The sequence below is a fragment of the Tribolium castaneum genome, chromosome 1 (genome assembly GCF_031307605.1).
Source record: "Tribolium castaneum strain GA2 chromosome 1, icTriCast1.1, whole genome shotgun sequence".
Classification (NCBI taxonomy): domain Eukaryota; kingdom Metazoa; phylum Arthropoda; class Insecta; order Coleoptera; family Tenebrionidae; genus Tribolium; species Tribolium castaneum.
The window spans coordinates 12,485,376-12,498,503 of NC_087394.1; the positions used below are offsets into that span (position 1 = coordinate 12,485,376).

General features: G+C 29.8%; 1 protein-coding gene across 2 annotated transcripts; it reads left to right on the plus strand.

The window, feature by feature from the left end:
- Positions 1–68: 68 nt before the first annotated feature.
- Nbr (Nibbler) lies at positions 69–13,047 on the plus strand. Of its 2 annotated transcripts, XM_064356124.1 has the most exons (14): positions 69–275; positions 360–583; positions 637–989; positions 3,714–3,916; positions 3,974–4,155; positions 4,206–4,398; positions 6,888–7,050; positions 7,103–7,442; positions 7,490–7,764; positions 7,816–8,055; positions 8,103–8,231; positions 11,865–12,057; positions 12,109–12,326; positions 12,372–13,047. In XM_064356124.1, exons 1-13 carry the CDS (start codon positions 184–186, stop codon positions 12,300–12,302), a joined length of 2,781 nt encoding a protein of 926 aa, XP_064212194.1. In that variant the 5' UTR covers positions 69–183; the 3' UTR covers positions 12,303–12,326; positions 12,372–13,047. The 2 variants fall into 2 exon arrangements, with proteins under 2 accessions (XP_064212194.1, XP_008191355.1); XM_008193133.3 differs by having other exon boundaries at positions 12,109–13,047.
- The last annotated feature ends 81 nt before the right edge of the window (positions 13,048–13,128 follow it).

Below are 13,128 nucleotides of genomic sequence, written 5' to 3' on the forward strand. Positions count from 1 at the left end.
AACCGCCTTTACAGTATGTGGTAACGCTGCCGTAACGTAGCGACGCGCCGTGTGAAGCGTCCCTAAGCAAGAATTCGAAATATTTCCTGTTTGATCCACCGGGAATATTGACATGTCTCCTCCAGTTGTACAAATTTATTCGTTTTAAACCCGGAAGTGGATTAAAGTAATGCAGGAAAGTGGATGTTAATAGGGACAGTTTGTACTTACCGGTATCTTATCGCTTATCTACAAATCAGCTTACCTGAGCATTTTGTAACATTTGACGTTGACAGGTACGTTTAGGTTAGGTTGTTGTGTTAACAATTTTTCAAAAATTTCCCGTGCATTGTAAAATAAAATAAATAAAAATGTTCTAGCGCGAGAATGAACGCCTACAGGGGGAGAGGAAGAGGCAGGGGTTATTTCCGGGGTGCGAAAACCAACCCACCACCTAGCATGAGAAGCCCCCGGAACCCACCATTGAACACAAACCAGAGCATATCACATGACAATAATTGTTGCAATGGAATAAGCATCGTTTTAGAGTTAGATCTCGACAGTACCAGTTTTTTAAATGAATTGAAAAGCATGTGGAATTTGTGTACGTTGTGTTATAGCCCCTATTACGCAGTTTAAAATGTTTGTTGTCCACAGTGAAGAAAAGTCCGCCAGTTGTAAACAAATTGCACCAATATTTTCATCTATGTGAAAATCCGTATGAACACACGATAAGATTAATGTACAATTGTCAGGAATTTAACAGCGCAAAGAGCAAGTCTTTGCCGTTTTTTATTATAGAAGAGTTTAAAATTTGGTTGTCTGTACATCGGAATAAAGTTGTACATCTTTTAACGCCTAAGTTGAAAATTGACGTGTTTAAAATTATCTCAAAACAGAATGCACAAAATCTGACGAAGCTTGTAGTGGATGTGTATGAGATGGCTCAAGATGGGGAAATATTTCTGGACATAATCAAGTGTATGATTGAACGAAAAAGGTACAAAGAGGTCAGTATTAATAATCTTGTGATATTTCTGATCAATTGTTCATAACATTTTTTTTGTAAATACAGTGGAACCTTTACAATCCGAGTTATTTATTGCAATGAGTTTCTTTCGGGTCAAATTAGTTTTTAACACACTAAGCGTTTTTGACTAAACTATTCACTATACGAAAAAAAATTACCATCAAGTCTGTTAAAAATGTGATCAATTTTGAAAATAAATTTTTTTGAAATTATTTTTTTTATAGATGTTTAATTACTTTATCCATACTATTGAGTAGATTAAATAGTATTTCTAGACATTAATTTGAAGGACTAACGGAGTAACAATAACTCTTTTTTTTTCTCTTAAACTTCTGCTATAGACAAATATGCTGTATAATACACGATGACCAAAGACTATTCATCTACTTGTGAATAGTTACGCTTCTGCTTTAAGAATGACTTATTTCAATAATGACATTGTTTTTAAAACAATGTTTTTTTAAATCTTTGGAAATTGATTCACAAAGTGGTAATGAATTTTCGAAACAATTAGTTTTGACACCAGAACCAGATCGAATTAATTTTTAAAATACCAATTTATGACTATTACTCGTAAAAAGCATATTTCTTTTTATCACAAAAAAGAAATTTCTTTGGCAATAGTGTTATATTTTTGACGAGATTCCTTAAGTGATCAACATGCTAAAACTGTCGAAACAGGAATAAATAATGCTATTGTTGACTTAATTTCTCTCGAAAAGTCAGAGTTTTCACTTTTTAGCTCGAATTAGACTACTGGGTAGTATACTAAAATAAATTCCAAGTTGAAAAACGAGTGGCAAAACCACGAGTTATTAAAAAAAAAATGTTCCAAGGTTTTTAAGCTATTTTTGGTAAACACATTCTTTACAGCATTTTTAAACGAAAATTTGTGATTTATTTGGTTTAAGAATTTTTATGATGATTAATTACAACCTAATTTGAGACAGCTCAATGTTGTCAATAGATTTTTTTGCCACAATATAAATATTTTTATAAAAAGTTTCGTTATTTTAATGACTAATGACATCGAAAACGATGACATTGGTTTTGTTTACAGCTGTTTAGAGATTTAAATAACACTCTTTTCGTAGTATTTTTGAGAAAATTTTGTAAACTAATGACGTTTCTAGGTCAAAAACGTGCCAAAAAGTGTAGAATTTTGCCATTTTCAGCTTAGTTTAATGATTTTTTATCTCAGCTTAGCCAAAACGCCTGCGTTTTGACTCAAAATTCTCGAATAACGAAAAAAAAATGCTTTATTTTTGGACTAGTTTGGTGATTCTTCTTTAATCTTGACGAAATTTTACCAAAAAATTGCATTTTTACTGAAAATATTATGAAACACAAAATTAATGTTTTTTTTATTCAAATTGTAGTGATATATTTGAGTCTTTTGTTTAGCGTGATCGCATTTTTGGCTCAACTATTAGCTGTTTCAAAACTATAAAAACGTCGCATTTTACTGAATTATTATTTTTTAAATAAGATTGATAAAATAGTAAAGTATTTATTAATGCTTGCATCTCGCATTGAAAGTATAAATTACATTAGCTATTAGTTTTTTAAAGTGCATGATTTTGAGAGAAAGTGCGACGTTGGCGTTCGAAAAAAGTAAATATTTTTAAAAATCTAGCTCATCTAACAATTTATGGCTTAAAAAAATGTAAATTAAGCAACTTAAGTTCTGATATTATGATACTGCTAGAAATGTAAAAACAATTTGTCTAGTTAAAAAAAAAAACGTAACACTTAATATAAAACCTATGCACAAAAAATAAACAAAAAACTTCTTATAAAATAAGGCAAGACCAGAAAGATAAAGCCCTTTGTATAAATTTATCTAAAGCTTTTTTCTTATATTTTTTTTTAATTTTATGATACATTGCACAAGGAGTACTGTCAAAAACGGCAAACAAAAAATTTTGGTTGTTATTTAAAAAAATATAAATGACGTTATTACTCACGTCTGTGCTTGTTGCTAGTGTGAAATTTTTTATTTAAAAAAAAATTAAATCGACTCGTTCGGCGTTTTTTTTTGTAAAAATTACCAATAACTCGGATATGCATTTTTTGCGTCACTTTGGGTTCAGTCTGTATAAAAAACATTTAAACAATAATAAAAGTAAACTTTACTACCTTGCTCTTTGTCTTAAAGGGGCATTGTTACTTTTTTGCCTCAAGTGAAATTATGTCTAATCCGGTTCAATTTGGTAGTGATTTAAATTTTTCGTCATCTCTACTGAATCACCTTGTATTTTCATGTCACCACCGTATAACATTAGATCGTAAATGAACGGAATTAGAGAAGACCGTGATTGCGGATTTTAGCCACATTTCAAAAATTGAGAGATCAGGATTTTTCAAAAATTGATTTCTTGCTTAATTTACATTATTCGAAAATTGTGTTTACCACCCATCAAAAGGCCTACTACATTGTAGAATGCTATTTTAACAATTGAAAAAAAAAAGGGGACTGAAAATATTCACTTTGTGAATGATGCCTAGCAGAATATCGAGAGAAATTTCTCTAAGAATTTTCTAATTCTAGCCCTCTACTATGTTTTGAATCACGTTGTTTTGAAAAGAAATGTGGCTAAAGTTACACTTCCATTTCAAGGCTTGCTCTAATTCAGTACATTTTCGATCTCACAGTATAATTATTTAGATATGTAAACTGATTCCTTATTTGAATGAATTTTAGGCTTGCCAAAGCGCTGTGCTATTTAATTTACAAGACAAATTTTCTGTGGAAGATTTTCTGCTTCCTCTCATTTTGCAAGATAAATTATACGGCATCGATGATTTCTTGACCGTTAGTCCCCGACATCAAGTTGAATTGGTCACACTTTTAGATTCTACCTTAGGTAGGACGTCAGTTAGGGATGCCTTAGCGTCGTATGTGTTGTAAGTTTTTTCACTAATATGTAACACATCACATCAATAATGTTTTAATTTTTCAAGCAATTTAGATGTTCCTGATATCAAATGGGATAAACTGCATGCAAAACCCTTGAAAAAGTTAATAACTAGACTTGTTAAAATGTTTAAGCTTCCAACAAACATAACTCCAAACTTAAATAAACGAAGAAACGAAGGTGCTTTACAGTTTTTGTTGCACAAGAGGTTTGTCGAAAATTCGTTCGGTAAATAAATACTAATTATTGTTATCGAGAAAAAAAAATTGTGATTATAGGTGACGAAAGTTGGAAAGAGATGGTTCAGGAGGCTATCGGAGAAGATGAAGAATTACAAAGGGAGCTTGTAGCCCAAGTTAGCACCTATGGGGCAGTTGCTGAGGCTTTATGGTGGGCTCATTTTTACAATGTTGATAAGCAACATTGGCCTTATAATGTGAGGATGCTTGAAGAAAACCCAGATGAGGAAAGGTAGGATTATTGTGTTATACATGCACATTTTTTCTGCTTCCAAAAAACTTATTTATTGCGCTTATATATTCAACTTGTAACGATTGTGGTAAGGTTTATTTATTATTTTCAACGAGAAAAAATCTGGAAAAAAACAGGACATTTTTGGGAATCTAGCTCGATTATGTGGATTTCATAATTTTAATAACTAAGTTACTGTATTTTACTAATGGAACGTTTTGTGTATGTGCACGGCTTTATTTTGGCTTTTTGGAGCATTTTAGCACATTTTTGAATAAAAAACCAAATCTTTAGCTCTTTTGCTGAATTTTATTAAAAATAAATGCTAAAAAACCGCACTAAACTAAGTCTAAAATAGCATTTCATTGTAATTTAAAATGTGTCTTTATAATGTGAAATAATGCGACAAAATTGTTACCTCTGAGCAGTGCATCTAACACAATTTTTCGAGAAATCGTTTCGCCTGGAGAAAATTGCATAATCATCCAGTTTTCAAGTTCCTGATAAATATTTATAGTATTTTGTTTTGGATTTAATTTTTTTCTTTTGAACGTTAATGGAACTATGTAACAGAATCGTTTTTTAAGAAATACATTTGTAAATTGTTTTGAGAAATCGATTGACGTGGTACAAAATCACCAACAGATTTAAGATATGGGTGAATTTCTTCATATTTTTTTTTAATTTTTGCAATTTACAGATTGAAACAAAAATAATGCACACAGTTTATGTCTTTGTTTTGAGTTACTTTAAAAAAAATCTACGTTTTGACACCATACTGTCATGAATGTTTTTTGAGTAATATCGTTTTTTTTAATGACAACCCACATTTTTGTTTATTTATTTATTTTTTGGTAGTATTTGCTGCTTCAAAGCTATAGAAAAAGTGGCAACAATTTAGTTATATTTTTTTGGAGTCAAATAACTCAACAATTAAAGTATTAGATTTCTTCATCTTTCTGGTAGTAACGTAAAAAATGAAATAAAAAATTTAATACATAATTAAAATAAACTAAAAAATACCGATAATTAATTACACGCAAAAGCCTTTATCTTATCGTTTTATTTTATGATGGGTAACTGTTTTGTATATAATTTGTTATATAATTAGTATGTGAAAACATTTAATATGAAACCTAAACACAAAAAACTATGACTTTTTATAGAAAACAGCAAGAACTGAAAGATAAAGTCTTTTGTGTAAAATTATCAAAAAGAATTTTTTAACAATTTTTGAAATTTTCTTTTTTTATTTTTTACATTCTTATTTTTTGGATTTTTTTATACTTACCAGTAAGACAAAGGAGTGTACACTCAAAAACAGTAAAAATGGGGGTATCATTTAAACAAATAAAAAATGAAAAACTAATGTCATAAATGCTATGATGTTAAATTGTAGCATCTAAAAAAAAACAAAATTGACCCGTTCGAGGTTTTTATTTAAAAAATGATCTATAACAAAAATATGAATTTTCTGCGTTACTTTTGGTTCACTCTGTATTTTGGAAGAATTAAATCATATATTAGTTTGAAAAAAAATACAATTGGATTTTTTCTCTGTTCTTCATGCTGTTCCAGTCAAATACCGCAAAAGAAGTATTGTGAGTTATAATGTCGTCAAATATTTATTATAATTTCATTTTTTCATAATTTTAATGTTAAAACGCTTCGAGAAATCGACTGGCTTGTAAAAAACCGTAAAATTACCGACAAACTTCAATGAATAGTTTTTTAATTATAATTTGGTCTTTTCAACATATTTTGGAAGATCTTAATTATGAGTTAATTTAAGGAAAAACAAAATCGATATATAAAATTTTAGTTTTTTTCTTGTTGTTTTATATATTTTTTTGGTGTACACAGTATAGGTAATTTGTTGGTTTGCTTTAATTTTAATAGTAAAAATCATTTTAGCTTACATTACATTTTGGTATATCGCAAGAAATCTTCGATCTTTTGAAACATCCATAATGTTTTTTCGTCAAATGTTCGTAAAAGACCGCTTTTTTGTTTTATTGTGAGATACATTGGGAAAATTTGTAAATTATAAAAAGTAAAAAGGGTTAAGCACAAAAGAAAAAGTTTTGTTTGTGAAATTCAGTGATAAAAGTTGTCACATTTCTTGATTTCTTCTCTCTTGCGAGAGAAATTTGATTTCTCTCACCGAAAACAATGTACCTAAAAAACTGCACCTGATAAAAACAATTACTTAAATTTATCCACTGCAGTCACTATTTTTTTTTTGTTTACGATAAATTATAGTACAAGAAATTAAGGAAGTTAAAGTGTCTGAAGATGCCAGGTGTCTAAAGCGGGCTAGTGACTTCTATTCTATTTGTCATTTCATTCTTAGATCACCAAAGAGAAAAATTTTTGTTTTCTATAATATTGGTTATGTGCTTTTTTGTAAATAATATTTTTTTCTGAATCTTCAAAAACTATTGGCTTTTTTTTTCAAAAGTAAAACTATCTATCTTATTTATTCATAGGTTGCATCAAAGAAATATATTACCTGAGGAGGAGTCGTGGGGTTACGACGAAGTACAAAATACCGAACCTGTGGAATATCATAAATTTCCGTTACCTTTCTCTAGTATTCATTTGATAGATTCTGAAGAATCATTTGAGCGATTTTTAGACGGTGGACTACAAGTAAAAAATGTTTTTATTGGTGTTGATCGCTTTTTATGATTTGTGTTTCTAGGACGTCGAAGTAGTAGGAATTGACTGTGAATGGAAACCAAATTTTGGTAGCCAAAAAAATGAGTTAGCTTTAATGCAAATAGCATCTAGAAAAAACGTGTTCATTCTTGATATAATCAGTATAGGAACCAAAGTGCCGCATTTATGGCAAGAACTCGGCAAATTCCTTTTTAATAATTGTGATATTTTAAAATTAGGCTTTGGGTTCACCAGTGATATCTTAATGATTAAACATTCTTTACCTGAACTTAATTTCACTCCGAAACAAGTTGGATTCTTAGATTTGTTGTCACTTTGGAAGCTGCTGGAGAAGTACCCCAAAGTTGTGTTGCCATATGAAGGTGGCTAGCGATTTTTTTTTAATTTTTTATTTAACAAATAATTTTAGTACAAGGTAGTGGGCCCAGTTTGGGCACTTTAGTGAATCAATGTTTGGGCCGTCCTTTGGACAAGTCTGACCAATTCTCAAACTGGGAAAAACGCCCTTTGAGGAACAGTCAGTTAGTCTATGCTGCACTTGACGCTTATTGCCTGATTGAAGTGTACGATGTTATCAAGGGTTGTTGCGAAAAAGCTGAGTTTCCCTTCGACGAAACGTGTTATAATCTAATGACAAACGAGAAGGCGCCGAAAAAGAAGGCCAAGAAACCGGTCCAAAAAAAAGTAAATAATTTTAATTTTCTGGCAAAAAATTACTAGTGATTGTTTTCCCAGCCAAAGCCTCTTCAAGCTGATGAAGAGATAGCGCAACCTCCATCTCCTCACTCAAGTCAAGTGCCAGCTGCGTCGATTAAAGTTGTCTGTGATACAATGTTACAAGGTTTAGGTAAGAATCTGCGAAGGTGTGGAATTGATACTGCCATTCTTGAAAATTATATGGACCATATGGAGTGTGTTAGATATGCTCAAGATGAACAACGATATATTTTGACGAAGGGAAATGTTTTTAATAAAGTGGGATTTAGAGTTTGGAAGACACAAGGATACAATTATTTTTTTAGTTATACGGATATGTGCCACTAGGACATTGTCTTCGAGTCAACAGTGATAACGTCGACGAACAGCTCAAGGAGTTCGTTGATTATTATAAGGTCAACGTGACAGTGAATGATGTGTTCAGCGTGTGTCAGGTAGGAAGTGTATTATCTTAATTTTTAAAATCTTTAAAAACTTTAAACCAGGAGCTTCTTCCATTTATTTTCTTTGCATTTGTTTCCATATGAGCAAGTTTTTATGTGAAATTGAGTCAGAGGATCGTTTTTAAAGTAAAATTTTCTCAAAAAAGTACATGACTTGTAATTATCTAACAAATTTTAAATTTTAATATCATATTCACAATACCTCAAACTAAATCTCTAGAATATCGCAATTTTCTCTATATTTCTTTTTTTTGCAAAATCTATAAAAAATTCTTATATGTATTATTTTCGCAAAAAATTATTAAGTGAAACTGGCAAGTTGTGTTTAATTCGTCGTGTGGAAGAATCTCCCTCCATAAAGCAGGTTTAGGAGAATAAGAAGTTGTCGAAAATTTTAACTCTTGTTACATTCATACAATATGGATGTGTGTCGTGAAAATATGGACGGCGATGAAGATTTCATTAAAATGATTTGGTAAATTACAAGAGCATAAAGACTTTTTCGACCACGAATTAATTCTTATTCAAAAATAAACTAAAAACGAATATCGATTATCGAAACTATTTTGCTCTACTTTTTAGATAAAATATTACTAGGAATTAAGTACTTGATCTGTAGTGAAAACGTCTGAAAGAGAGTTATTCAAATGAACATGTGAACGCAAAATTTAAAAATGAATTTTTAAGAAAAGTAATAAACAAAATGGTTTCTTTACAACCGGATGTTGTTTCTAAATTATTATTTCTAAATTCTACCTCACAGGTAGAAGTAATTATTCATCTTTTTATTAAGAAACGATTACTTAGTGTGAAACATAAAAACATTAAAAAATAATGAAAACTGAAGAAGTTTACAAAATAAGTTTGTAGTTATAGATTTTTTATTTTAAGTGTAGGAATTTTTTCAAGATTTTTTCCATGATCTACACATGCATCTCAACCACGTACCACTGAATTGTTGCGCCAGTTTTTGAGCAGCCTGTATTTGTATTCGATATTAAACGGATTAAAAATTCGATTCATTTATTTTTCTATAAGTTAAAGTAGCATAAAAAAATATCGTAACTTTCGGAGGGTCTTATCCACATTAAGAAATAATTGCCTATCATTTCAGGGTAAAATGAAAAAAACGTCTTTTTTGTTTTTTTTTATTTTATTATAAAAATATGGTACACAATTTTTTAGGGGTCTTGTAAAGTAAGGCTAAAGTAGCTTTTAACGTGCTCTTAACTGATAAAATCCGATAATCATTCTAAAAACGGTCATTTAGAATTAGGCGTCATATAATACACAGCTAAATAATACTTTTCACTTTTTGGTATTTATTTTGAAATCACAGACAGACATTTATGCAATTTTATTATTGATATGTAGATTTAAAAATGTACTACTGACGTTACCACCCACTTATGATGACTAAAGTCATAATAGCTATCCTCTGCCACGTGCATAATAATTAATTATTATTTCTGTGGTGAAATAATTTTCACTTCTTTGACAAGACCAACACATCTTTCCATAAATTGGATACTATTTTTGGTACAATGCAATTTACAATTAATGTGTATGATGCAAGAATGTGCAAGCCTAAGGTGAATAATGCAAATTCAATAAAAGACATTTTAATCTACGAACTTTTGCCAGAACTTGCCAATTCTAATGATAATAATGATCATAATAATTAACAGTAGTGGCTACTTTATTTAATAATAAAAAAATGTTTGACTTTATTTTCAATCGTTATAATAGCATCGCCAACTGCTCTCTATTAAAGCAAAAAATACAATTTGAAAAAAAATACTTTATAAAAGATTTAGAATTGCAAAAAGTACAATGATTAGAAGGTATTAATGAAGAGAATAATTTAGAGAACCAAGGTCTTTTTGAAGAAAACACAAATGCTAATGTCTGAAAAATAATAATTTCAGAGCACTGTTGCTGTATTATAGAAAAAATACAATTTGGGAAAAATACTTTTCTCAAAGATTTAGAATTACAAAAAATACAATGATTAGAAGGTATTACTGAAGAGGATGATTTAGAGAACCAAGGTTTTTTTTTTAAGAAAACACAAATGCTAATGTCTGAAAAATTATAATTTCAGAGCACTTTGCTGTTGCTGTATTATAGAAAAAATACACTTTGGGAAAAATACTTTTCTCAAAGATTTAGAATTACAAAAAATACAATGATTAGAAGGTATTACTGAAGAGGATGATTTAGAGAACCAAGGTTTTTTTAAGAAAACACAAATGCTAATGTTTGAAAAATTGTAATTTCAGAGCACTTTGCTGTTGCTGGATTATAGAAAAAATATAATTTGGGTAAAATACTTTTTTAAAAGATTTAGAATTACAAAAAATACAATGATTAGAAGGTATTACTGAAGAGTATGATTTAGAAAATGCAGATTTAAAAAAAACGCAACTGTTAATGTAGAAAAGTTTTAATTACAGAGCACTGTGCTGGATTATAGAAACATTAATTTCTAAGTATTGTTTAACATATGTCTTTTTTCTAGAAGTCTAATTTTTTGTAATATTCACAATATCCCCCAATTTTTTTTCTGTAAGATAGCACTGCTTTACTTAATTTTTTTGGTTCTTCCTTTTTTTTCTAATTTTTAAGCAGCTTCAACTGCGGAATCCAAATCTCTGCTCTCAAATGGTTCTCCCCTCATATTCCGTAGCCTTGGATATTTATTATTTTATGCAGTTGTTTTTCAAATTACGGAAATTGGTTTTTTTAATATGTTCCAAATTTATATGGCATGATTTTTTTAAATTAATTTATGTTCAATTTTATTCTGTCTTATCTTTTCAATTAAATTAATTTTATCAGTCATTTTACACTCAATAAAATATTTCCTCAAGCAATAAAAACACTTTTTTTTAAAGAATCTTTGCACAACGAAATGTTCACCTATTGCAGTGCTAATAAATCTTTGGCTCTTAACTCTCAAGTTGTATGTTTGCATTTGTTTTATCGCAAAAGTATCCTATGCCATTTAAAAATTAAAATGAAATTTTTTTCACTCTGGGTGAATATTTTGACGTTATTTTAAACAAAGTCCAATAGGTATTCTTAAGGGTCTCATTCTAAATGCTTCGATTTTTCCAGCTACATACATTAATTAAACATCGGATTCTAAATGAATTTAAAAAGTTTCTGACAAAGAGACGATAAATTATATGAAAATTGTTGGGTTTAAAAAAGTGGCACTTTGTTACAAGACTTCTTTTTTCTTTAAAAATTGGAAGGGCGTCCTTTCTTCTTTCCTTATTATCGACCGCGAAAGATTCAACAATTTTTTGCCCAATTCAAATAAAATGTAAAAAATGCGACTACTTCAATTAAATTTAACAATTTCACATCAATATTTAACATAATTTTGATAATAGCTAAGTCTAGCTTAGCAAATCCAAGGCAGGTTAATTTTATACAAGAAATGAGTTTACACAAGCTTAACTTTAAGCCTAGGCTTTAGTAACCTACATTTAAGAAATTCCTTCATATAATTCGGCCTTCGTTAGTTCCGATAAGGTATCGGAATTAATACTTTTATCAACATAAACAAAAAATAATAATAATAATTTGGTAATTAACCGAGCTTCCAATTTTTAGTCGTGCAATGGCCGAAGCTTTATTAAAGTATCACGGTCAACGATGTTGGCCTTAACACAATCGCAAAATTCCCTACAATATGTCCCCCCTGACTACGATAACGACATAGACGAAGCAACTGGTTTTTCAAGTGATGATGACTTCGATTTTGAACCTGGACCACCAGTTCAGACAACAAGAAAATGGGATCTTTGTATGCACTTCACCTACAATTATTATTTTTCCTTAACTTTTATTATTTTAGATTCGGATGAAAAGCTCGATGTTGGGTTATGTCAGACTCGACTTGGCGCAAAAATACAAGTAGCAACGATCCCTGACGGTGTTTTAGAAAAAACGGAATTATTTTATGTGTGTGAACATTGCGGAAAAATTTTCTGGGACGGCAGTCACTTGGAAAGGGTTCTAACCGGAAGACTTCAAGGAATTGTGCAATGAATGCGTTTTTAAATCTATCTTATGGTGGTATTTTATTACTTAAATCAGCTTAGTTAAATGTCATTTCAGTTTTCTAACCATTATGGAATAAAATTATAATATTTTTATTGAGTAAGGTAACACGACCTGTCTTATTTGCATGTGGAGTAGTACAAAAGTGATCTGTAAATATGGGACAGATAATTTTTTAAGGTGCCGTTGTAGCTTCGTGGAAAGTATGCAAATACCAGTTCATTTTTTAATTGTAAATATGGAAAATTGCTTACCTAATAAGTTAGGTACAATGTTTTTAGTAACGAATAATTTAATTTTTTTTATAATTAGGTTTTTTGCTGTTGGGTTGCTAGGGAAGTCTCTAGACATTGTTGCAAAAAGTTATGAGTATTATTGATACATATTAGCTGTTTCAAAACTATAAAAACGCCAACGTTGCATTTTACGGAATTATTTTTTTAACTAAGATTGATAAAAATGTAAAAGTTAATGATTAAATCTCTCATTGAAAGTATAAATTACATTAGCTATTATGCTTTTGAAGTGCACGAATAATTTATAACATCTAATTTTGGGAGAAAATGCGACGTTGGCATTTTTATAGTTTTGAAACAGCTAATAGTAATGATATAATTTTTTTACTATTTCCAATTAGAGTAACTAAAACCGGTATTTACATATTTATCTACTTAGTTTTTTTCTTATGTGTTGATGCGATTCGTCTTTATATATTATTAAAAAATAAAGTAAACTTGTTTTTAATTTGTCTTTGTGACCTTTGTCCCTTATATTCTTGCGGATATGGCGCATAATTGTGTAAACGCCGCTTTAG

Bases quoted from the DNA above. Each gene is read 5' to 3' on its own strand.
- Nbr (XM_008193133.3), top strand. From the start codon at position 184: ATGTTAATAGGGACAGTTTGTACTTACCGGTATCTTATCGCTTATCTA. The intron at 4,156-4,205 runs GTAAATAAATAC...TTGTGATTATAG, and splicing joins GTTTGTCGAAAATTCGTTCG to GTGACGAAAGTTGGAAAGAG. The intron at 7,443-7,489 runs GTGGCTAGCGAT...AAATAATTTTAG, and splicing joins AGTTGTGTTGCCATATGAAG to TACAAGGTAGTGGGCCCAGT.